This window comes from Apteryx rowi, unplaced genomic scaffold (assembly GCF_003343035.1).
Source record: "Apteryx rowi isolate R43461 unplaced genomic scaffold, aptRow1 scaffold_402, whole genome shotgun sequence".
NCBI classification, from domain to species: domain Eukaryota; kingdom Metazoa; phylum Chordata; class Aves; order Apterygiformes; family Apterygidae; genus Apteryx; species Apteryx rowi.
Window position 1 is genome coordinate 772,089 of NW_020450552.1, and position 26,614 is coordinate 798,702.

The 26,614-nt window shown below is 44.4% G+C and overlaps 1 protein-coding gene across 1 annotated transcript; it reads right to left on the reverse strand.

Moving 5' to 3' along the window:
• Positions 1–1,200: 1,200 nt before the first annotated feature.
• DLEU7 (deleted in lymphocytic leukemia, 7) lies at positions 1,201–11,164 on the reverse strand. The gene is made up of 2 exons (XM_026075360.1): positions 10,691–11,164; positions 1,201–1,407 (listed from the first exon to the last, which is right to left on the reverse strand). The coding sequence occupies exons 1-2, from the start codon at positions 11,162–11,164 to the stop codon at positions 1,201–1,203; spliced, it is 681 nt and encodes a 226-aa protein (XP_025931145.1).
• Positions 11,165–26,614: the final 15,450 nt, after the last annotated feature.

Here is a 26,614-nt window from a genome sequence, read left to right on the forward strand (position 1 = left end):
AATGACACCAGTGTAACATTTAAAGTGTGAACATAAAATATGGCAAATCAATCAGAGTATGGAACCACACTCGGAAAGTATTCAGCTGATGATGTTCATGATCACACATTAAAAAAAAAAAAGAAAAAAAATCACATGTGGAAATTCACTCCTCCAGCCAGTGGAAAGAGATACTTTTCTATCTCATAGTTACAAAATTCCCTTACCTACTACCCAAATCACAGTTAAAAGGAGCTTAATTTATCCTTTTGAAAAAAAAAAAATTTAATAAGCGTTATTCCTGCTCAGCAATCACACAGACATTAAATCTTATTGCAAAAAAGAGGGAGGGAATGCCTCTTTTCAGCATTACAGCTGCAGCTGTTTGACAGAAGTGAGTGACTTCATAAACTCTCCTGATTTGGCAGTAGGAGAGCAGGATTTTATGCTGTCTGCTACACAGTCACAGGGGCTGAGAAAGCTCTGCAAAGCAATCTTCACAAATGTTTCACCTCAGTTTATAAATACCTTTGCTTCACAGTGTTAATGCCCTTTTTGCTTTGCTTTCCATTCCCCTCCACTGGATCATCTACCAAGACGTTTTATTGCTTTAAAGCAATTGATCCCACTGGTCCCACATATTTCTTTTTTTCTTTTCTGAACAGAAGATCCTGTACCTTCACCTTTCCATTGATTTGTTGGTTTACTATCGTAAAATGTGGTGCAGATTTAGAAGACTATCTTTATTTGTGCTGTAATCAGGCTGTATACCTTGTGTGTCTTCTCATGAAAGGGCCTGTACTTAAGTGCTATATTTTTTCTGCCTCTCTCAAGTGTCCACTCCATAAAGAATTAGTTGAAAACACATTTTCCCAAGCTGTGATGAAAATAGACAGATTTCTGATGGTTGTCTTCTCAGTCTCCTCCTTTCTGTTTTCATTTTAAGACCTTATTATTTAAGAATGCATTCCTGTTCCTCCAGAGCAACTTTCCCATTCCCAGCTCCCATTAATATGACTTTGATATGAGTAAGATATGAGAAGGCTATTCTGTACTTTGCAGGAATGTCATCTCCATTAGGAAGTCTTCACTGATGTAAAGTCAGCAGGACTCTGGCTACAGTGAGATCTTCAGGATTCACCTTTCAAGTTATTTGTTATTTTTATAGGACCATTACAGCTCATATGGCTTCCTAGTGCCTTGGCCAAACATCCTTCAGTTTTAAATTGCCAGGAGATTTTGTAGGATTTGTCTCAGAGTGGATCGGACTGGACTATAAGAGTCTGAGGGAAAAACTGCCAGTGAACAAATGAGTTTCTCAATGATGGTCTTCAAACACTGGTGGGCTTCATGTAAGTCTCTGTCAAATTGCTGTCCCTCTTTTTGTAAAGCCATACAACTACAGATGTTTCTAAACTCAATGCTATTCTAAAAGCAAAAGCAAAAAGAAGTGAGTGAAAAATAATGTTTCCCAAGTTTTCTAAGCACAGTTTTCTAGGCAGAAACTTCCTAGTCCTGAAAGTTCATCTCTGATTTAGCATGAAACAAGTTCAGTTTTGAGATACATGTGGTGTAACTATTAAATACTGCTGCAAACTGTCTTGGCAGGAATTCTTGGGTGGCAGTTTCACCTGCTCACTTTTAAGGGTCACCTGCCTTCCCCAGACATCAGCAATTAATTTTTTTAATCCTGTTTCTACCAGACAGAGCTTTTGCGGCTGTCCTCAGCAATTTAATGGCCACAACCCTAATGTGCAAGGGTGGGACCCCAGGCAAATGTTATATTGCAGATGTCCCAGAAGAGCTCCCAGTGGCTTCCAAGGTGACTTCGTCTGTGACTGTGACCCTTGCTGAAGCATCACTTCTGTGTGGGGTCCCTCATCTGTGAGGTGACTGAAATCACCAGTGAGGCAGGTGACCTCAATAGCTCTGACAGTTACACAAGATGATGAAGCATGAAGACTTCCCGGTCCCTTGGATGTGGCATAGCCTGCAGCATGTGAGAAGTGCTATTCTGATGCCTGTGTGTGCTAGAGAAATGCACTGAGTGAGGCAAATGTATTCATATAACCCATTCCAACCGATGTCACACTTTGCAATTCGCGGAAACTCCTGCCTGCTGCATTTGAAAAAAAGCTAAAAGTGGAGCACGTTCACCCCAAAGAACCCTCCAACACTGCTGGCTGTAGGACCTTGCCTACAGCAGGGGCAGCCTTCTGCCTGCCATTGAGCTGGGCCAGCATAGTTTCATGAGCCCTGTAAGGTGGTGCAGGCTGACACATCTACTAAAAGAAAAACGTCTCTCTCTACCCCATCTGCTCCTACCCCTGCCTAAAACAGGGGTAGGAGCAGACAGTAGGAGCAGAGTATTAACTCACGAGGGTCCCCCAGCCTGGTTCGCTCTACAAAAGGGCTGTGTCAGCACAAAGAAAGGAGCGTCTCAGTGGTAGGAATGAACATCTGGAGGTGAAGAAGATAAGACATCTTGTTCTGGCAGCAGGATCAGCCTCTGCCAGCCTAAAATTAATGTGCAAGTGTCATCTCAGTGACAACTTGTGTCTTCGCAAACTCCCTTGTGCAATGAGTGCTTCTGGACAAACTGCAGGGAATGAGGGAGCCCTATCCCATAGCGTGTGGCACACATGAGATTTTGTCATGTTACCTCCTTCAGGTGATGTGTTTACTCTTTTAGTAGCAGCCTGTGCTTTTGGCTGAGAGGAAATTGAGCTCTGATATTATTCTTGAAAGAAGGCAAGTTCAGACTTCTTAGGGGTTTTATCCTTGTTATTAAAACAAACAAAGAAACCAGTTTTAAAAGCTCCATTTCACCTAGACAATCTGAGCTCCATAGCAGTAACAGCAAAAAGGATTTGCAATTGAAGCATTAGAATGTGGGTTAACATTGAATCTTGTGGCTGGCTGCCTCAGCCAGCAAATAGAAGGCATTCAGCATGGAAATAACTAAACTAACCATCCAACACCGTTCTTGGGCCCTTAGGTATTGTATGATAGCAGTTGTGGGTCTGCTGTGAGCAAGGCAAACTCATCACTCTGGTATGCCCTGGCACTGAAAAGCCAGGGAGTCCTGAGTCAGGACGCTAGCTGAAAAGCAGCTTTTTTTCACATATATTTCCAAAGTTTCCTTTTTCAGAAAGATTTTGATGTTTCCTTTGAAGGTCATCTTTCAAATCTCTTCTGTAAAGTTGCCTTAGGTATAAAATCCTTACTCAAATATATTAAAAGGTCAAATAAATTGCACTAAGTAAACAAGCTAGCTTTGCTAGCTTTCGCAGGTGTCCCGCACATGGGAGCTTTAGGATACACAACAGAGAATAAAAGCTTGACTTATCTCTCTTCTTTCAGTAAAACTGGGCAGTAACTTACTGAAGCAAAAGAAAAAGTTTCAGACTAAAAATTCTTTCCGTTTTAACTTCAGGAAATAGGACCCTTGTGAGCTGAGCTGATAGAGAGCCACAGTTCATGTGGTATTTTGCCATTTAAGAGTAGCTAACAGGAATATCTGCAGTGATTTGATTTTAAGTATTTTCAATTGCAGGACAGGAGCATATCCTCCCTGCAGCTTTCATTTGTCAAGATCCATATGATTAGACAGATGAGTTAATAAAGAACCTCCCCCAGAATAAAAACGGCATGGCCTACTAGTTTCAAGGCTCTCTAATTTATGGCTTAAATTTTTCCACTGCTCTGGGTCTGTTTCATGCAGTTGTCACTCAGTGGTAGGCTGAAGTTTCAGGATGTTTCTGATGGCTCAGCCTTTATTTTTGAACCTTAACATAAAATTGATATTATCCACCAACTTGCTTTGAGTTTATGAAGAGGGCACTTTCATAAAGACTCCCTCAGAGAAGATACAAACCGCTTTCTTCCATCTTTTATTTTACTCTGAAATGCCAACTTGACCCATCAAACAGATTCCTACAGCTGGCTCTTACAGACAGCTGCCTTTTTCTTTAGCACGCTCAAATTTTGGACCCTGGCCCACTGCCAACCCTCAACATTTTTTCTTAATCTCCCTGTGCCCTGGTAGACAAAATTTCCACTGAAGGCAGAGTGGCAGTGGTGGTGCCTTGGCGGAGAGGCTGATGCTTCCTGCAGCCAATGGGCCAAAATTTGGGAGTCATGGCTGGAGTGCCAAAGTTCCCAATGTCCATTCCTGGTAACTCAGCACCTCCCCGACCTATTTTATATTATAAATATAAATATATTAATTTATATATTCAAGTTAATATTAATTTATATATATATATTATATTTTTATATATATTTAATATATTTTTCCACAAGAATTTCTCAGGATGACTGAACTTCTTCTGGAGGAATAAAATGGTGATTTAGAAAGAGATTCCTGTGGCATCACTTGGGCAAATGGTAGTCTAAGCCTTAGCTTCCTCCTTGAGTCTTTCCATGTGGTCAGTAGGGAGCAATATGGGCAGTTTGTCTGACCCATCTTAGATACCTGTTTTAGGAAGAACTGAATCTGGAACTGCCTACTTCTCTCTGATTACTCTAAAGGGAGCCTGACTTAAGTAGCTTGGACCTAGCTAATGCCAGAAAGCCTCCACAGGTCAGACGAGCCCCATCTCAAGTCTGTATCCATCTCTCATCCCCTGGCTTCTGAAATGGTTGTGTTTGGAAGACTTCTCATAAGAGTTGCATCTCCAAGAATGGTGGAATTATTAATAATTCTTTGTAAAGTCACTATTTCTGTGGAAAAAAAAAACCCCAAACCTCTACCGTAGTTCATTCTGCGGTTTTCTGTCATAAAGCCTCTTTCTAACACAGCAGGTGCGGATGCATGCAGAGTGCAGCACTAGAATATTATTAAAATGGAACCGCCTAAGCATATTTCCTCCATGCTTCCATAAAGATCTTGGAGGCAATTCCTCACTTGAAGAACTTCAAATTGTCCATTTGTCAGTATTTTAAAAATATCCATACAAACGAGTATTAATGCCTACAGCTTGCAAATAACTTTATGGAGGGTGACACAATTTTTTCCAGGATCACTCTTCATATTAATTACTTTAAAAAATGAACATTCAAAGCTATTAGGTCCAGGAATAACTTCATAATATCAATGGCTGCAAAATGAAGAACATGCATGCTAGCACATTTGTTTAATCCATGGTGGCAAGCAAGGATTCTGCTGCTGTTTTATGCGAATTTTAATGAAAGCAATTTATCTCGTTTCCATCACCCTCTATGCCATTATTTATGAATCAGTCTTCAGATCTCTTGCGTAGGGAAGAATTTTGGTAGTGCGAACTGATCTCTGATTTGTGCCAGGAAATCAGCAACCAGAAAACAAGCTTATTAAGTACCACTAGAAATGTCATCTAGCAAACCACTGGTTCCATATTCCTCCCCTAAAATATGCAAATCCCATGGGCGCAGAGCTTTGTGCTTATGCTGTGCTGAGCAGCTGGCAGAGATGTCTGGCTGAAGCAGCCCTTGCTGTCTGCTTCAGGATCTGCTGTGGAGAAGGACCTCTCCAGGTCTCCAGTTTGCATGCAGCCTAAGTTAGCGATGCCCAGCGTTGAGGTGCCGGTTCCTTGGCTGTTGTTTGGCTTGCGTGAACTTGAGCCTTCAGCTTTGTTCCCCAGGGACAGGTCTCAAAAGAGCAGGAAAACAAAACCTCCAGCTAGCACCACTGCAGGCAGTTTCAGCAGAGGGAATACACTGTGCCCCTGCCTCTGCCTGCCTGTGGAAAGCCCGACATGGTCGCCTTGGTGCCACTAGTGGGGTCCCAGTGAAGTGACGAAGGATGCAGAGAAGGCAGAGTTACTGAATGCCTTCTTTGCTTCAGTCTTTACTGSTCAGGCCAGCCCTCAGGAACCCCAGACGCTGGAGGCAAGAGAGAAAGTCTGGAGAGAGGAAGACTTTCCCTTGGTGGAGGAGGAGTGGGTTAGAGATCATTTAAGCAAACTTGACACCCACAAATCCATGGGCCCTGATGGGATGCACCCACGAGTGCTGAGGGAGCTGGCGGATGTTATTGCTAAGCCACTCTCCATCATCTTTGAAAGGTCATGGAGAACAGGAGAGGTGCCCGAGGACTGGAAGAAAGCCAATGTCACCCCAGTCTTCAAAAAGGGCAAGAAGGAGGACCCAGGGAACTACAGGCCAGTCAGCCTCACCTCCATCCCTGGAAAGGTGATGGAGCAGCTCATCCTGGAAGCCATCTCCACGCATGTGGAGGAAAAGAAGGTGATCAGGAGTAGTCAGCATGGCTTCACCAAGGGGAAATCATGCCTAACCAATCTGATAGCCTTCTATGATGGAATGACTGGCTGGGTAGATGAGGGGAGAGCAGTGGATGTTGTCTACCTAGACTTCAGCAAGGCTTTTGACACTGTCTCCCATAGCATCCTCATAGACAAGCTCAGGAAGTGTGGGTTAGATGAGTGGACAGTGAGGTGGATTGAGAACTGGCTGAATGGCAGAGCTCAGAGAGTTGTGATCAGCGGCACAGAGTCTAGTTGGAGGCCTGTAGCTAGCGGTGTCCCCCAGGGGTCAGTACTGGCTCCAGTCTTGTGCAGCTTGTTCATCAATGACCTGGATGAAGGAACAGAGTGCACCCTCAGCAAGTTTGCTAATGATACAAAACTGGGAGGAGTGGTTGATACCCCAGAGGGCTGTGCTGCCATTCAGAGAGACCTGGACAGGCTGGAGAGGTGGGCGGAGAGGAACCTCATGAAGTTCAACAARGGCAAGTGCAGGGTCCTGCACCTGGGGAGGAATAACCCCAGTCACCAGTACAGGTTGGRGGTTGASCTGCTGGAAAGCAGCTCTGCKGAGAAGGACCTGGGAGTGCTGGTGGACACCAAGTTAAGCATGAGGCAGCAATGTGCCCTTGTGGCCAAGAAGGCCAATGGTATCCTGGGGTGCATCAGAAAGAGTGTTGCCAGCAGGTCGAGGGAAGTGATTCTCCCCCTCTCCTCAGCCCTGGTGAGGCCACATCTGGAGTACTGCGTCCAGTTCTGGGCTCCCCAGTACAAGAGGGATGTGGCACTACTGGAGCAAGTCCAGCGAAGGGCCACAAAGATGATTAGGGGACTGGAGCATCTCTCTTATGAGGAAAGGCTGAGAGAGCTGGGCCTGTTTAGCCTGGAGAAGAGAAGGCTGAGAGGAGATCTTATCAGTGTGTACAAGTATGTGAAGGGAGGGTGTCGAGAGGATGGGGCCAGACTCTTTTCAGTGGTGCCCAGCGACAGGACGCGAGGCAACGGGCACAAACTGAAACACAGACAGTTCCATCTGAACATGAGGAAAAACTTTTTCACTGTGAGGGTGACAGAGCACTGGAACAGGTTGCCCCGAGAGGTKGTGGAGTCTCCTTCTCTGGAGATATTCAAAAGCCGCCTGGATGCAATCCTGTGCAATGTGCTCTAGGTGACCCTGCTTGAGCAGGGGGGTTGGACTAGATGATCTCCAGAGGTCCCTTCCAACCTCAGCGATTCTGTGATTCTGTGATTCTGTGATTCTGTGACTCACTCTTGATACAAACTAAGTGCCCCTGGGCTGATTTCACAGGAGCTGCACTGTTACCCCAAAGTGAGGTCTAGGGCAAGGAGACTACAGGCAGATGTACAGGCCTGCTGAGGCTGACCCTTTCCGTTAGGAGCTCAGAGCCTGCCACCCTGACCTTCTCCTTTCCCCATGCCAAACAGAGCAGGGGCACTATAGCCCAGGGACAGGAGAAACTTGCACAGTCAGAAGTTTTTTTATTATCCAGCCCTGCCAATCTGGCACCTTTTACGGCCACTATTTTCTTTTCCCCTTTAAAGAAAATACCATGACTTTTTTGCAAATGGGATGGCTATTTTAACTTCTTAGCATGATTTATATTCCATTCCCTGCTGGCTGCCATCAAGGTTGGCCCACTCCAATCTGCTACACATTTCTGATTTAGTACCATTCCAGCGACCCCTCAGTAACTCCAGTGAAGGAGACAGGATGTTATCAAAAAGCGGGAGTGATGCATAGCTGCACCTGAGCACAGCCAGGGCAAGCCACACACTGCTGTTTTGGGAAGCTTTTATACCTTTTATTTTTCCTTTTCAAATGCACTCAAACTGCTGCTTAAAATACAGAATCTCTCTCTGTTAAAAAAGGCCGTTCTGTTCGCCTTGGCAGCGCATAATTATGGGAGAGAGAAATGTGGACGTTATTACAGGGTGTCTTTGTGGAGTCAGAAGGCGTTAGGAGTTTGCTTGTGGGTGACGATGCCAGTAAACAGCTGGTTAGCCAGTGGGGCGATGTGGTCGTCTGGGTCTCAGGCCGGGGGGAGAAAGAGAGGCCCCTCGTTTTTCTCCATCTTCTCATGGACCCTTTGGCTAAGGAGTTCTACTGTCTGCAAAATCAATGGCACTCTTGCTATCATTTTAAAAGGATTCTCTCCAAGTTCTTGCAAGGGTGTCACTTTTCATCAGAAACTAACACCCTCCTTTTAGTTGTTGTAGACCATCATCGTCTAATGTGCACTGGGACTTAGCAAAAAATAGTTTCCAGTATCTACAGGGACTGGACTACATGTTTTGCCCTTCCAGTTCCTTGAATCTATTTTTCTTCAAGCCTGAATATGTCTATTTTGGGCCATTTTATAGAGTGACTTTTCGAACCAGTTCAGCCTATAAACCAATAAAAAGAAAACAAAGAACAACCCCTAAACAAATCAGAAACAGGAAAGCCAGGATTGTCAAGACGGAGTTAAAAGAGACTGCACTGTAGCAAGAAATCAGAATAAGTGTCAAATACTGACTACCAGCATCTGTGAGTATCTCTGAGACATAAAACCAGATAGAGCTTTTCTTCAAAACCAGTGACTAGAGGGACATGCTACCAAGGGCTGCCATTTTGGAGCGGTTTTGGCCAAAGTCATTGGCTTAGTGCTTATTTTTAAAGGCTTGTTCATCTGAATTTCCCAATGGGGTATAATATAAAGGGAACTCCTGGAATCAAAATTACTTAAAAATCATATCTGCAGCAGTGAAATTACTCACAGCTAAAGGGGCTGGTGATCAGTGATGCAGATTCTGCAGAAACCTAGTGCAAAATTTATGTAACCTCGCTGTAAAAGTGAAGGCTTAAAAGTCCCAGAGCTCCACTGGTCATGATAATGGGTTTCCAGTGAAAAAGGATCTAACTTTGCTTCATGTGGAATATGAAAATCAGTATCCAAAGTAAACTGTATTCCCAATGGCATCTAAACACATACTTTCACACACACAGATATTAAAGCAGTTCTGGGAAAGAGGAGGAAAAAAATAAAACCTGGTTGCATTTTGTCGAGCTAGCATTTGTTTGTACAAAAAACAAATGCCATTAGTCTTGTTTTTTTTAAATTACGAGCAATGAAGAAGTCTTACTGGAAAATTGGTTTTACAGAGGTTCAACCCATCACAGCACTCTCATTTTTCAAGAGTAATGTCTAACAATTTTAGCTGACTTTTAATATGTTATTTTCATGTCATGCACAGCGTCCAACATTGCCCCTTCCATCTCTAGGTGAATTTATTCCTAGTAAAGTCTTTGACTGCCATTCCTGGAGACTAAATCCAGACCCAAATTTTCAAAGGTCGCTTCTGATTTTTGGTGACTGAGTTTGTGAGAGAGTTTTATCTTGACTTGAAATAACCTGGATTTGTTTCTTCACAAATTGTGAGCAATCAGAAACCTAGCTGGACTCAATATATTGATCTAGCATTCTCAAAATGATGACCTTGCAATATCTCAGATTCATCACTCAGACACTGAGAAACCTGAAGTCAAATCAAAATTTTGTTCCCAAGTATTTGTCAGACTGATGAGACCATAGGGGGCTACAGCTTTGCTGCTCCAGTCTTTCCAAACATCCCACATGGTACTGGTCTGTGCTGGAAAGGTCAGGCTACAGGTAAAAGGATAGCTTCTAGTTTTAGCTCAGCTGGCGCGATAATTGGTGACAACTAGTAACGGTGTTTCTGTGACATACATACACCTTTGCTACTAAAGATTGGATAAGGATTGCTGTCTTGTTCTACGTGGTACACCCCCAGACTCATCCTAAGATAACAGCTTTTGGTCAATGCTAAGGTAATCTAACTTGGCATGAGAGATGTTGGACTCCTTAACCAATGATGAAGCTCATGAGTTGCAAGTCTGTGCATAGACTTGTCCTTGTCTGCAAAAGGGGCAACAAGAGTTCTTCCTGGGGTAATACACATAGTCATTATTTTTATCAGAAAATGGAAGATTCCTTTGGCTCTCACACAGTGAATATTATAGTGTATCGTTACAGAACAGCCGTGGGCTCTGTTGGTCATTCAAGTGTCATGAGTTACTGGTCATCTCTGCATTTCGTGTTGTCTTTGGCTCTTTTAGAGTTGCAGAATAGCAGTTTAAGACTTTATATATATAAATTTAAAGAAATTTAGACATATAAAACTAAAGCTGAAAAAGCTCTAAATAATCTTTCCAGGCTACTCGGCATGTGAGTAAACCTTCATTCTGCCAAAAGCACTTTTATCTCCTGAACCCTTGTGATGCCGCTACTGTTGGTATTTTGCAGACTGTGTGCAATTACTTAACTAAACTACTTAACTGAAAATTAACACAAGTGAAGCTCTTCCAGGCCACGTGGCAAGACCCAGCACATGCAGTTTCTGCAGCAAGCCCAAGACCGGAGCCCTTCCGTCTCTGTCCTACTTACTTTCAGGTGGACGGGGAAAGGATGCTCCTGTAGCAGCGGGAGCAGGAGGGTTTGCTCTGCCTCCACGAGCCGGGTGGCTGCTCCCGCCACGCGGGCCAGCTTGCTGCGCAGAGCGGCCTCCCGCAGCGTCCCCGGCCTCGCTGCGCCAGGCTGCACCGCCGGCTCCGGCATGGCCGCCCCGGGGCTGGGAAGGGCTTGCTCTCCGCTTGCTGCTTCTCCCCCAGGGCTTTCCCCCGAGGCTTTTCCCTCTGCCTCCGGCCCCCACGTCCGGCCCAGCCCATGCGCATCTCCCGCGCCGTGCCGAGACCCGCCGGCGCCGGCCGTTTGGGTCTGGGCAGTGGGGCGGGGGCGGCGGGGCGGCCCGCAGGCCGTGGCCTCATCCCGCCAGGGCCCCGCGCCCAGGAGGAGCCGCAGGGTCTGGAGACCCCGCAGCTGGTGGCTGATGGAGGCCAGCAAAGCCGCTGGGCCTGCCATGGCCCCACCGCCGCCTCCGCTCCCACTGCCGGGCCTCGCCGCGGCCTTTTAAACCCCGCGTGGCCTCTTCCCTCCCGCGCGCCCCGGATCTCCCGTCCCGAAGTGGGTGGCCGCCCGCCCCAGCTCATTCCCACCCCACCCCACCCCGCCGCTCCCGGCTCCCCGGGGCGCCGTTCGGGGAGCGATCCCCCCTCCGCGCGCTCCTCGGTCCGGCGGCGCGCTTTTTGCACAGAGCGGTGTAAATCCTCCCGCGGCCCCCGCGAGGACGGGGCTGCCCACGGGGGCGGCAGCGGCCGTCTGATGGCAGCGCTGTGGAGGCCGGTGCTGAAGGGTTTTATGGCGTGCTTCGAGGAGTAATTTAAGCAGGGAAGCAAGGGCCCCGGAGCAAAACCGTTCACTCCAAACCACCCCTGAGCTTCAGCACCAGTCGGGGCCGTGCTCCTTCGTCCCGCGCCTCCGAACCCCAAAGGTCGCTGGAGAAATCCTGCTGGACCCGAGCAGAGGTTTCCGCCAACAAGCTACGGTTGTTGATAAACTAAAACTTCCCAAAGTTACAACTTCCCAGCGTATCCTTAGTTTTCTTACTATTATTATTAATGACCCTAAAATGCATCAAATGCATCCAGACCTGTCAGTCTGACAGTATGGCATTTGGAGCATGGAAAAAAAAAAAGGCTCAAGTAGGAAAACAGTGGGTTGGAAACGGGAAGGCAGAATGAGCCCCACCTGAAATAACTCCAAAAAAAGGCATTTCTGGCTTTGGCCAGGCAGCCAGAAGGATCCTATATGTTTTTGTATACGGTTCCCAGAGGATTTAAAACTGTAAGATTTGATGCTAAACCTATTTCTGTGCTGTGAAACCAGGGACAGCTGTACAAATAGTTGCTGTTTTTAATTAAACCTAACATTGCTACTTCCTTGATTTAAGTTAGGTCAAAGGACTGGCAATTTTATGCTTTGATAGATGAAGTAAAACAGTCGTGGGTGTTGTATTTTAGAAATGTTGTAAAATAAGAAATCTGAGGGAAAAGGCCTCAGAGGCTATAATAGCTCTCCCCTTGTGCATTCTTCTCAGAGATGTTTTCCTTGTCAAATATTTTGCCTTATCCATATAGCAACTGTTTCTGCTGTAATTCTGCTCATTATTTTTCCTAGAAAGACTTTTATCTAAACTTTCCATTTGCTCCCTGGTTAAACTTTAGGTAGCATTTTCTCAGTTTTGTGTTCATTATAAATTTAAATAAATTTTCTTTGTTAAGGGGAAGTGAGGAGGGAACTGCCCAGTCCCACCTCCTTGGATCCCCACCTAAACCACTCAGCAAAATATCTCACAGAAATTTTCTCAGGAGAATTGTGGGTCTTTGCTGCCACTCCTCAGGACACGATTTTACTACCACAGTCTCTTCCAAAATCAGATATATCTATTCTATCTCAGTGCTAGAACTAAACTATCAACTTGGAGGCCCATTTTTTTGTCCCATAGCAAAGAAGTCAGAGCACCAACCCAGGGACTCAGCAGACTACAGTTCTCATTTCAGCTCTGTGACTGGTTTGCTACTTGTCCTGAGGCAAGTGCCTTGGTCTTCCACTATGGGAAATGAAGACAATAATACTGACTCCAGCAGCAAGGTGGTTTGGGACCTGTACAGTAAAAGAGCCATATATTAGACTTTTTCAGTCTTTTAGAGGTCAAAGATGACTTCAAATTAAGCAGGAATTTCTCCCAAAATTGCCTTTTTGTCAGAAAAATCTCGATTTATCAATACTCATTGTCTGTTGGAAAACATCCTTTTTCATCAACTTTTGTTTTAAAAAAATGAGGAAAAGGTTTCTAGAAAGTCAGAATAATGCATTTAAAAATCTAAAAATACATTTATAAGTACTTTTTTTAATACAATTTTTTTTCATCCTACATTTAAGCCAAGCTAAAGACTCCAGGGAGGAGTTACATAAATGTTTTGCTTGCCGTAACCCATATTTTTTCTTTTTTTGTAGGGTGCAATTTCTTTTAGATTTTGATATATCCTGGAGGCCATCTCCAAGCATGTGGAGGACAAGAAGGTGATCAGGAGTAGTCAGCATGGCTTCACCAAGGGGAAATCATGCTTAATCAATCTGATAGCCTTCTATGATGGAATGACTGGCTGGGTAGATGAGGGGAGAGCAGTGGATGTTGTCTACCTTGACTTCAGCAAGGCTTTTGACACTGTCTCCCATAACATCCTCATAGGGAAGCTCAGGAAGTGTGGGTTAGATGAGTGGACAGTGAGGTGGATTGAGAACTGGCTGAATGGCAGAGCTCAGAGAGTTGTGATCAGCGGCACAGAGTCTAGTTGGAGGCCTGTAGCTAGCGGTGTCCCCCAGGGGTCAGTACTGGCTCCAGTCTTGTGCAGCTTGTTCATCAATGACCTGGATGAAGGAACAGAGTGCACCCTCAGCAAGTTTGCTAATGATACAAAACTGGGAGGAGTGGTTGATACCCCAGAGGGCTGTGCTGCCATTCAGAGAGACCTGGACAGGCTGGAGAGGTGGGCGGAGAGGAACCTCATGAAGTTCAACAAGGGCAAGTGCAGGGTCCTGCACCTGGGGAGGAATAACCCCATGCACCAGTACAGGTTGGGGGTTGACCTGCTGGAAAGCAGCTCTGCCGAGAAGGACCTGGTAGTGCTGCTGGACACCAAGTTAAGCATGAGCCAGCAATGTGCCCTTGTGGCCAAGAAGGCCAATGGTATCCTGGGGTGCATTAGGCAGACTGTTGCCAGCAGGTCAAGGGAGGTGATCCTTCCCCTCTCCTCAGCCCTGGTGAGGCCACATCTGGAGTACTGCATCCAGTTCTGGGCTCTCCAGCACAAGAGAGACATGGAGCTACTGGAGCCAGTCCAATGAAGGGCTACAAAGATGATTAGGGGACTGGAGCGTCTCTCTTATGAGGAAAGACTGAGAGAGCTGGGCCTGTTTAGCCTGGAGAAGAGAAGGCTGAGAGGGGATCTTATTAACATGTACAAGTATCTTAAGGGAGGGTGTCAAGAGGATGGGGCCAGACTCTCTTCAGTGGTGCCCAGCGACAGGACACGAGGCAACGGGCACAAACTGAAACACAGACACTTCCATCTGAACATGAGAAAAACTTCTCCATTGTGAGGGTGACAGAGCGCTGGAACAGGTTGCCCAGAGAGGTGGTGGAGTCTCCTTCTCTGGAGATATTCAAAAGCCGCCTGGACGCGATCCTGTGCAACGTGCTCTAGGTGACCCTGCTTGAGCAGGGGGGTTGGACTAGATGATCTCCAGAGGTCCCTTCCAACCTCAACCATTCTGTGATTCTGTGATTCTGTATGTGTAAAGGGACAGAAATGAATGTGGGAGATTCTGCCCCTTAATCCAGGATATATAAGGAAATGCCAGGTTTGTCCCTACTGTGCTTGAATGTATTTTTATAGTCAATTACTTTATTGCTTTTTCTCAGTGAGTTAACCATCCTTTCAAAAGAGTAAGATGAATAGCTACTTATTTTAATCTGGCAGTACTTTGAGCAAATACAGCATTTTCTTCTGTCTCAAAGAGCTCAAGGATAAAAACCCAAGGCCAAGAAAACTGCTCTTTCTCCCCCTCTTTCAAAATGAAAGTCAAGGTTTTGCGGGATTCGGCAGAATCCATGGGATTTATGCTGCACCTGTTGAATTCTCATAAGAAAAATCAATTAAAGTATTGTGACTTTGGAAGAAACATAGGAAATCTGCCGGGAGACTCTAGCTCCATGGATTTTCTGCACCTGCAGCTCTCTGCAGTCCCAGCTCGGTGCCTCTCTGGTAAGGGGGGGCTCTTGGGCCAGCGCCATGTGCCACTCGGTTTCCCTCAGCGCACAGGGAGAAGCCCACTTCTCTGATCTGCTCCTTGTTTGCTCTCCCTTGTTTGAGTTGGCATCTGCTGATGGTGTATGGACGATGAGGCCTTCCAGACACAGCACTAGAGCATTTGGTTGTGCAGCTTTGGGACTCACTGTAGTGGATGTGGCTGGCAGTTGTAAGAGGGTTTCACTGCTCTTGAGTGTCTGGCCAGCAAGGGAGGGGCCAGGAGGCTGAGATCTTGTAGCAGTTAGCTCCAAAACCTAACTAAACCTGATAATAATTTTTAAAAAGCTTGAATGGCAGTGAGCCCGTAAGCCTTCATCCCCAGCTGGCTACAGTGGGATTCACCAGGAATGCTTGGGGCATTGCCACTGGTTATTACTGTTGCTTTTTGCATGTTAAAGTCCTCATGGGATGGCACTGGGAGAGCAGGGTCATAGGGAGCACACAGTTTTGGAAGAGAGTGTATGTCCAGGAAATGTGCTACGTATGTTCCCAGAACGCATTGATGTAATCTGTACATAAACACTAAGTGGCAACCAGGAATATATGTCTAATTGTCCTAATCATGTCTTTCTTTTTTTATGTGAATGTTATTAAGGAGAACTCTAGACTGTTACAGAGATAGAATAAACATTCATAAAAGACATAAACCCACTAGCTTCAGCACAAAATCCAACCAAGAACTGATGAGGATTAGGAGGAACTTTGTCTCTGAGGAGAAGAAAATTCCATGGTGTCTCTTTATAGCATGTCTTGCACTTTTCCTTTCTAGCACTCATTATGGTCAAGGAAAGAGGCATAGTCCCATCCAGGGTGGCTCGGGCCAGACTCACTAAAGGATCTTGGTTTATAAAGCTCATTGCTACAGTGAGTAGTTTTTAGGGCAACTCCTACTGTTAGTGCATGAAGAGTTTCAACCTTCCTCTCTTACATGTGTGGCCTCCCTGTGAGCTGAGAAGATATTTGGGGAAATGTTCTATCTCTTCTCTTTGTGCTGTGTGAGAAAAGGATTCAATGCCTTGCTAGAGAAAGAGGAGAATGTGATTTTGTAGCCTGCAGAAGGGAACAAGATATTGTATGTAGCCTTGCCATTCTGGGAAGAGTGGGTGCTGGATTCCAGTCTATGTGCCAGGGCTGTTTTGGCTTTTCACATAAAATTCAATATAATATAGACAGCATCATAGAAATAGACACTTGAACCCTCCCCATATACTGCCCTTCCTGTGCCCTAGCTGACTACTGCCATAAACACTTTGCTCCCCACTCATATTGGTTTCTGGACTGGGAAAGTATTTCCAGCAATGCAGCAGTGTCAACAGGAGGGAGAAAAACTGTGGCATAGTGCAGAGGGCACACTCACAGGAGCCCTCGCAAGGACGAAGCAAGTGGGACATCCCCGCTGCGCCTCCCTCCGGTGGGGCAGGGTGCACAGACAGGAGGGGGCAAATATGCCTGAGCTCTGCTGTAGCTGCTGCAACATGGAGGGATGGGCAGCAAGAATAAGCATTTCACTTATTCCCACACTGTGGGAAGCAGGAATTAAAATCCCTTCACCCAGAGGACATACTGAAACCCTGGTCCCTCTCTTTCCTGATGGGAGTATTAACAACCAGGATAATCAACAGGGTAGAGGAAGAACCCTGGGGATCAACACTGTAACTAAAAGAGGGCCAAGGAGGAGCTTGAACCCTCACCACTGCACTGCTGAACTGTTGGTTTGGTCCCTTCTCAGTAGCAGCTTTGCTGTGAAACCAGCCAAATAGCAACCATTTTTCCCCATCATGATACAAAGGAGTGTGGAGGCCACTGCTGTCCCAGCATGGAGGCCAGGCCTGCTGGAGGATGCTTCGCTGCTGCACCACTGCCCGCTGGGACAAGCCTCATGGGTATTTAGGCAGGGAAATACCTGGATACTGGATATTAATTGAGCTTAGGAATAAGCCAGGCACTGAGCAATTGCAGATGCTCAAGAAACTTTCAGAGACCCCTGTAAAATGCTCATCGGTAGCAGGCAAATGTTTTCAGGAGTGCAGTTTTAAGTGCAGGTGTGTAAATTCTGCTGTTTAATGTGTATTGTTGTGGCTGGATGGTGAACCTCAGAACAGCTGTAGTGGCTTAGATCAGTGTACATCTAGTCTATATTCTGTCTTCAAAAGTAGCAGGGGATGCCCCCATGGTTTTTCCTGAGTGATTCTCATCCCCTTCACTCCGAGTATGCTGCCTCCACACCTGCCCCCAAAGCAGGCAATTTGTCTGTCCAGATTGTGGCAGTGTGGGAGCACGTTCACACTCCCTCCTGGAATAAAGGAAACCAGTGAACACAACTGGATGCCTGATGATGAATGAGAAAAGGCAAGTAAGCTGTAGAATTTTTCTACCTAGTATTTCCACAGCCTCTGACCATTTTAAGCTAGGGAGGTTTTCTGTGCCTGTGGTGGTTTCTTTGTTTAGTAACCTGTACTGGATCCCTCTTCCAAGTGATTGTCCACTCTCCTTTTAAATCCATATAAAAATGTTGTAGCCTCAAAGTCTTTTGGCAAGAAGACCCACAAGTATACCTACTTGTTGCCTGAAGAAACACTTCCTTCCATTTGTTTTCAGTCTAGCTTCCTTATGGCCTGTTGTTTTTGTAGAAGAGACAGTGAGTAGTCAGTCCTTCTCCATGGCAGCCAGAATTTTGCAGACCTCTATCATATTTCCCTTAAGTTACCTCTTTTCCAGGCTGGAGAACTGTGGCCTACTCATTCATGGAAGACACTTCATAACTTTGATTATCCCAGTTGCTCTTCTTTGAGCCTCTGCCTTTCTGAGACAAGGACACCAGAAGAGCAGGCAGGATTCAAGGAGCGGGTGAACCCTGAATTTAAACACATTCACTGCTGAAACAGCCCTTGAGGTGTTACTGCTCCTTCCTGGCCTCTTCCCATTCTCCTGCTGGAGGTTATTGCCCCCACAGAGGGCCAGATGGGAATATCACTTGTCCCGGAAGCATGAGGTCAGCCCAGTTGAACACAAAAATATTTTCATGCTCGTACACATTCAAGGGAGACATTTTGCCCTTAGAACCGACCTTTTTATATAACAGCAACTAAATACATGTTTCACCTAAGTGGAGATACTTTGTTAGAAATGAATATGCTTATAAGCATTTGGAAGCATAAAGGTGATATTTATAAAGCAATCAGAACACCCACCATGTGCTGCATAAGCCAGTGAATATAACAGCTGCAGAGTTTTATCAGCTTTAGAGCACCACAGGAGCAGCACGGACCAGTTAATCTGTGATGTGTTGGTGCTGAGCACAGCTGACTAATGTACTGCTGTGGCTAAAGACAGACTGATCATATATAGACTATAAGTAGATGATAAAATGAGATGCAGTTTTATGGCTTTTCAAATGCTCCCTCCTAATATGCACATCTGTACTGTATTTGTGAGAGTAAAAGCAATGAAAATTCCTGCAGGTCAAAATAACTTTATTCTTAAGAGTATACCTACAGTGTTGTCTTCCCTCCACCCAGTGGTAAACATGTTGATGTTGGAGTAAAGAAAGGGCTGGTATTTTTCCTAGGCGGGTGTAGTACAGCTTTATCATTCTGCATTAACTCTTTCAGATGCTGTATATACTTTTTAAACTATTAAACTGTCATCTGACTGTTTATAATTCATAAAAGCCTTTTTTTGTTTCTGAAACGACTAAGATCAGAGTAAAATCTGACAGAAGCTGAAGAAAACGTAACTATCTGAAGTGAAAATTTTATTCTCAGAACAGACTCTGCATGGGATGGCATTATTTTTTTTAATTTTCTAGGTCTTTGGAAGAGATGGGACTTGCGTTTTCCTTAAGGCCGAACCTTCAGGTAAACTGATTGGTGCTGCAGTTTAATTGACACTGCAAGTCAATATAAAGTGACATCAGTGCTGAGAGAAATAGTCCCACCTTTGCCTCATCCCTCCTTCATTCCCGCTTCTGCACTGCCTCCTCCCTTGTATGTGTACAGTGAACTTGAGTGAGAAGCTGCTCTGGATTAAAATTTACCCAACAAAAAAACCATCTTCAGATGGATTCCTTCCCCAAAGCATCTCGTTTTACAGATATGAAGACTGCTGTACTGATTGAAGGGAAGGATGCTGTGAGGCAGGAACAAGTGAGGCAGGAGACTGGGGAAATGTGGGGATTACTTTTCTTAGCAGCAATATTAGCTTTTACCAATCTGCAATGTTCATCAGACTGCTGCTACAGCTAATCTAACAGTAAAAAAATTAATTTTAGCCAGGAATAACCAGGAATTGTTATTTATTTATAAAAACTACAAATAAATATAATCCTGTATGTTTAAAGCAGGGACAAGAGAATGGTTTAAGTTGTTCTAAAAATCTAAATACACATTATTTGGCATGAAGTGATTTGCTACAGGCTCAGTCTCACCTGTGTTAGCTACAGTTCACTTTGCAGATGTGCTGAAGGATGATTCGTGTGTAAAGAGCAAGTGACTCATAATTGGACCTTCTGGGAAACATTATGGGTCACCTAAATTCAGCAAGGAGTTCAGGGAGAGGAAGTCGAACTTAAAAGAGCTGAGAGACTTGAGCTTGTGCTGCACATGGGATATCAGGTGGCAGGAGGAGGAACTGCCTCTGACCAGAGGGGGTTGGAAACAAGCTTGTCTTGGTAGGGACAGACCTGAGAGCCTCCCAGCAAGCATGTGAGCTGACTAGGGAGGTGGGAGGGCATCTCTGGATAATTTTGAACTTTACGTTAATAAACCTGGTTTCCAAAGGGTGAACATTCTTGGGAAAACAGGAAGAGAAAGAAGTTGAGGCAGAGCCAAAAATTAGACTGAGCGAACGACAGGCTTCATAAACCTGTGTGCAGTTTTCACCTGCTCTTAAAGAATCCCAGCCACAAAAGAAAATCAAAATTTCACATTTGCAATCTGCATAGCAGCATGTGAGCAGTTTATATGGGTGAATGCTCAGCATTTGCTGAACATCCAAATGAGAAACTGAATGTTGGTCAAAGAGTTAGAGACTGCAAAACAGAGCTGTTTGCGTAATTGAGGAAAAATGGCATACAAATGTCTTGTTAAAGGTCAAGTCAGATGAATCAGATGGATAAGACATATTGTTCTGCTAACAAAAGATGCTTAGCCAGGCCTTCAGGTTAAGATGGGGATGAAGGTACCTATAAACATTAACACTAATGAATCTCTCTGTCAGTATTGTACCYTGGCTTGCTGTTTATGCATGTGGGTTGGGTAAGTGGCCTGCTAAGTACACATTTAGTGGTAGATTGTTCCCATCTAAAGGGAGTCCTCTACATTTTCCCTTCTGTCAATGGAGAGCGAGAAGCAACCTCAGAGGGCAATTCACTCCATTGCAGAATGGACATGAAGCTCCCTTTAAATGATGTTCCTAAATGAATGGCTTAGACCAGGAACCTGTTTTCTACATGGTTGAAGTCAGGTAGGTGAATCCCAGCTGTAGAAGCTAATTTTCCCTTCAGAGTCATTGTGGAAGTCCTCGAAATGCAAAACTCTCATGTCTGAGAAGCTGAATGTAACTTGCAGTCACTAATATTGATCTGTAAGTACATTTCCATCTTCCCCAAATTATTTATTCCTAGATCCGCACATCTTCTACATTTATGATGGCAGCTCCCCCTAGATTTGACCAAAGAAGTATTGTTTTGCCATTGAGGCTCCCATGATACATGAATTCATCAGTGTGCTGTTTGAAACAAGCATATGAGGGGCCAATTCATGGAGCACAATTTATTCCAGATCTTTGCAAAAATATACGATGCTCTTGAGCCCATACAGATGTGTAGCCAATAGGGAGCTGTCTGGCTACACAAGTTTTTTATATATTTTTCAACTAAATCAGAAATCCAAATGCAAAAGTCAGCACTCAGGGATGTCTACATGGATTTGTGACTCTCCTGCCTGAGTTCTAAGGCTATAAACCAACGAAGGGATTAAACTCATACATACATTTTTTTTCTTTATGTGACAGACCTAACATGAATAATATTGCTCATTTACTGAATCAGAGAACATTTAGATGCGAAAGACTTCTTTAGGCAGTCAAGGTGAAATCCTGGTCCTATTGAATGTAGTTTTGAGACTGCTTTTGATAGCATTCAACATCAGCATTTTTCACAGGAGGACATCTCTTCTGCCAACTTTGCTCTTTGCCTTGTGCATTTTATAGGGCCTAGTTCACTCCAACTGAAAAACACCTAGAAATGGGACATATGGAAGGCAATCCTGAGGCATTTACTAACATAAAATAAATTTAATAAAACTATAATTTAATTCATTTTATTCAGTCTTTTCAGAAAACCATGTGTGAAAAAAATATGGAATGGAGTAGCAAAATGATGCTGTTGGCAGTGAGTGCACAGTGTATCTGCCTGAACCCACAGTCATGGGAAGCATTCAGGGAGGATTATAGCTCTGTATACATACACATTATGCACCTGAATCCTGTCATGCCCATCCCTGTGACTCCAGTGTTGCCTTCATCAGAGGTGAAAATCAAAGCCACCAACAGCTAACCAGGTGCCAAGCCAAATACATGCGGGTTGTGTCACACCTGCTGCAGATCCCTTGTGCCAGAAAGGGGGGCTCCGAACTCGCAGCAGGCGCATCCTGCTGAAGTGGGAGCATTAGAGCACAGGGAGCCTTAAATTATGGCTTAGGGGAGCATCGAGCAGTGCGAGCCTGATGGACAACTGCCCCGACTTGCAATCAGATGGAGGGAAATGCTAAATCATTGTGTTCCCTTCTACCCCTGCCCCTGCTGCTGGAGAGTTGCTTTGAGCTGGAGGGCAGCTCATCAAGGCAATGCAAGATCCCTTTGTATCAAGGTACAAGCAGCACAGCTTAAGTTTAGCAGTGATGTGGAACATTTGCCCCAGCATGCCTTATAGGCAGGCCCTCCTTGTCAGCAGACCTTAATTGCTGGCAGCAGACAGAAACTGAGCGATGGCATCCCTGAGTATTTCTATGGTGCTAAGTAAAAGAGGACCAGGAGTGAGCCTGAGGACTGGACCCTCGATTGTGCCCACTGCCTACTGGTTTGCCCTCTCCCTGGATCTATTTTAGACCTCTCCAAATAGCTCTCTGCAAGACAGTGCCCATGTATAGCTTTGGATGAGCCTGTGCCAGGTGTACTCCTCTTCATCTTACAGAGTCCCCCAATGCTACTACAGCAGGCTTTGCATCCCCGGACACCCCCATATACCTTTATATCACAGACCAGGGCATGAAACAWGGACACTTGCTGTAAAACATGACTCTGGTAGGCTGCAACTTTGTCCTTGCTTTATTTTAGAAACTTTGAGCTGAAAAGGATACAAAGAATAATAATGACATCTGAGGGCAACGAGTACCACATGAAGCCTGCAGGATATCCCGAGCCAAGTACAAAGTGGTGCAGACGCAGCCTGCTCCAGAGGGGGCTTGTCCTACGCAACGTAGACGAAAGCCACCTGAAGCCTCTTGGCCCTTCACAATTGTTCCTCAAGACCTTTCAGGACTTTAATGCCCAAACTGACATTCTTGAATTGTAGCTAGATTCTAAGAGGAAGCCAGGACAGGAAGATAAACACCAGTCATGGGTTCAGGCTGGCCCCAGTGGTCTGGAAATGGCAGCCTTGTTCTGCCCTTATCATTGCAGTTGTGAGCTCTGAAGAGAAGAAAGTGAGGAGCTTGTGATAGAGAGCGATAACTACACACAGGGAAAGGCAACATGGACAGCTGCTTCTAAACTGATGCTATTAATCTAGTTAGACCTTGTGCTACGGTCCAGATTGGCAGAAGCTGAAAAAAAACCCAATATCTATTCCAACTTTCAGGTCATGTGCTGTCTTTCTTTTTGTCTAGGTTGCATTTCAAGCAAATCTCAGGTTTTTCTGGGGTTTTAGTTGGCATCATTGCTGGGAATATATCACAGACCCTGAGCTGTGGCATGCTGGTGACTAGAATATGGGGCTGTGTATGTCGACTGACCTTCACTCGGGAAACTCCGGAAGAGACAGTCCCTGAACTGTGTCATCTCACCATTGCCTAATCACAGAAGAAGAAAGATTTTATCTTTTATAATGGCTGGAAGAATCCAGGATGAGGATGTGAAGCAAAAATAAGGTCAGCTTGGGAGAAAAGTCTTGTTTCTTGCAGTTAGTTTTTCAGTTTAGGAAGAAGTGACAACAGCCTGTTCAGTTTTGTCCAAAAACCTCTCTCATCTAGTCCTGGGAGAGGACTGGGGTCTCTACATGGGGCACACTATATTTTTAATCCAATTATAACATGGCTCAGTCCCTTTCCTACAACTCAGGCTGAAGCATGAACACAATTAGGCAGCCACTGAGTTTAACAGCCGTAACCACAAACTTGATGGTTTGCATAATTTAGATGGGGGATTCCTCAGAGATTTCCAGGAAATACTGAAGATCAGGTTTTGCTTTTGTTTTTTTGCAAAGGCCAAAATGAAGACTCTACAGTTCTTTTGCAAAGGGTATAAATACCTTATAAATAAAGGCAGTTTCTCTAGAAATAGGAGCCTGTGAGGTCCAGTCTTATTTTGCAAACGCCATTGTAGCGTGCTATTAATTTCAGTGTGGTGTTTGGCCTTAAGTCAGTCTTAGAGAGTCTGCAGTTTGCAGGACTGGACCCAGATCTATAGGAATGTATGCAAACCCTTCCCCACATCTAGTGTTACCTGCTTTCACAGAACACTTTTTAATCAAATGTGTAACTCAACGTGCAGTTTGTACAGACTGAAGAGTGTGAATACAAAAAAACCTGTTGGACTCTTTGAGGGTAAAAGTCAGGCGTGTGTTTAAAAGCAAGGGTAAAAATAATGTGGTTCTCCTGCTCTCATCAGCACTGGCCAGAGTGCCAGCATGCCATGGGAGTATCTGTGTAGCTGCACTGCTGGCCTCCACCTAGATCAGGGAAATATCTGTCCCTGAAAGTACCTCACAATATAGTCCTTGAAATGACAAAGAAACCTCAATTACTGACAACTTCCTGCTGCTTGCTGTAGGTGATTTGGTTTTTATTGTCTTTACAAATTAACATCCCATTACTATAGTATGAAAATTAGCCCAAATTTAATTTTATTTTTTGCTGGCTTGCTAATTTACTGTAATATATTTTGGCCATGTAAGCATTTAAAAAATGTAATTCAACCAAATTGCTACAGTTATTGTGTGACCATGACCAAAGAGCACCAACTTCCTTAACGCAGACCTTTAGACAAAACACAGTGTCTTATTATTAAGGCAATATGCCTAAAAAGAATCAGGTTCTATTAGATGTGGTAACAGGGCTGTAAAACATATATGCATGTTTTGGTCTTGTTCATATAGGCAAGATGTTATCATTTTCTTAAATAGTTGGAGGAAGTGGTTAGTTTCCCTATTGTAGATCTTCATTCACACACGTTTGAAGTTGTAATGGGCTATTAGACCTTTCACAATGAATCCTCTGTATCTTCACTCACCTGGATGCCCCATGGTCAAACTGAAAGTTAGTTGGAAGAAGTGAAAAGTCCAAGGGTGTAATCTTCTACTTTCCATTAAAGGAGTAAAAGGAAATTTTAGGTTCTGGCAGACTTTATTTAAACCAGTTCTAATTTTACTTACCTGTAGATTCATACCATGTGGTGGTTTATTTAGAGTCAACATTATGGATGGTTATACTTAATGCAAGAACATTTGTAAAAAAGACATGTGCATTGGATACAATACCCAGTCTATCTCTTCCCAAGAAGAAAAAAACTTACAGAAATCTTCCTCCCTCCCCTTCCCAAAGATCTGGGACTCTGTCCAGATATCTGTCTGCTTTTGCTTCTAATTTTCCATCCAGAGCTTGTGAAATGTATGTAAAGCTAATTCTGTAGGCCATTCTCATGGCAGAGCTGGAACTAGTTACACAGGACTCCCAAACCAGACCAGGCAGTTAGCTAAGCAGGGGAATGGGAAACCAGACATGTGCTGTAGCAGAACAGGCAGACATATGCCAGGTTTCTCCAACTTCACCTTTGACTTCCACTGAAGGTACGTTGATGAATGAGTTTCAGCTCGGGGCCTCAAAGAGCGATGGGGAAGAATTGGCCTGGGGTCAGCTGTACGTCCAAGGACAATGGCATGCTGTGAAGTATTTGAAGACATTCACATAGGGCTGACAGATGAAACACAGCACTATGGCAGAGCAGTGCCCTACAGGAACAGCAGCTGGAAGCCAGGTGAGGCTACATTTAGGCAATGGCATAGATTTCCTAGAATTTTCTTAAAACTTTTTGTGATCAAAATTTCCAGATGAGTTAAAAAAAAAAACAGCTAAATAAATAACCTCAAATGACATATTTAATTAAAATTTTCCAAAAAGAAAATTTCAATTTTTTACAAAATCAGCATTTTCCAGTGGAAAAGTGTTGGTTTTGCAGAAACTACCTTTCATGTGTGGAAGGTCATTCCAAGCAGAAAACTTCCAACAAGCTCTAGGTCTATAGCAGGTTTTTTTCAGGGTCTCTAAGACCCTGAAAAGTACAGGCTGAGACTACCATGGCTTTTCACAGCATTTCATACTGGCTCATTTGTCTCATTGTTTGTGTAGATAGAGGGCTGCTAAGAAGTCTTTTCTGGAACTTCCCATCTCAGATGTCTGGGACACTTTTTACTCCTTCATTTTGAAATTAGAATGAAAGGTTCTTTTCTGCTTTCTTTTCAGTTCTTATCATCATGCCAAAAGCTGTCTCAAATTATGCAGCTTTTGTAAAACGCCTTGAAATGTGTTTATATAAGAACAAACCGTAGAAATTGAAGTGAAAGGACCAAATCCTCCACTGCACTTGCTATCCATTGATGAGGTACTCAGGGAAAGCCTGAATGGCAGCATGTGAATACGGGTAGAACAGAGATTAAATTATTCTCTAGGGGAATAGAGGCACCGTGGGCAGGCAATGCAGATCCTTAACATATTTCCTATGGAACCAATATGTAATGATAGAATGATAGTTCATTCATGACACTGACACAAAATAAAAATCAAACTTCTTACCCACTTTACATGACAAACTCTTGAAGTAGCTTACAGTCATTTCTGCAGCAGTCACATTTTGCAAATTCAAATATTGGTAAACAAAACACAGTTAGCCTTCTCTTTAACAGCTGGCTTCTCCATGGCTAGTGCATTAGCACTGCCCAGTGTGTGGTGCATGTTGTGTCATGTCTGGGGAAGAGACTGCGAGAGGGCACATCTCCTGTGTGGAGGCTACATCCTACTGGGACAAACACATCGAGGTCTGTAAATATCCTCCAAAACTAGAAGTCTTGAAGGTTACTGGAGTCCTTTTTCTCTCATGCCCCTTGGCACGGTCATTGCTGCCAATCAAATTATCATCATATTTTAGTATATTTTTTAACTAAAATAAAATCACTTAGAATCTCCTTATTGTAAATGCTGCCTTCAGACCTCAGTTGCTAAGCCCCCTCCCCTCCCCTTTTTCCAGGGCATGGGCAACAAAGAATCTTTGGATGTGGAAAATGTCTAAAACCCAGGGACTTTGGGTCTCCCCAGAGAGGATAGATATT

What these genes read in the sequence shown, in the direction of transcription:
- DLEU7 (XM_026075360.1), bottom strand. Translation starts at nt 11,164, where the DNA reads ATGGCAGGCCCAGCGGCTTTGCTGGCCTCCATCAGCCACCAGCTGCGG. An exon ending in CTTTCCCCGTCCACCTGAAA is followed by an intron (nt 1,408 to 10,690) that starts GTAAGTAGGACA and finishes TTTTGCTTTTAG; the next exon opens with AATAGCATTGAGTTTAGAAA.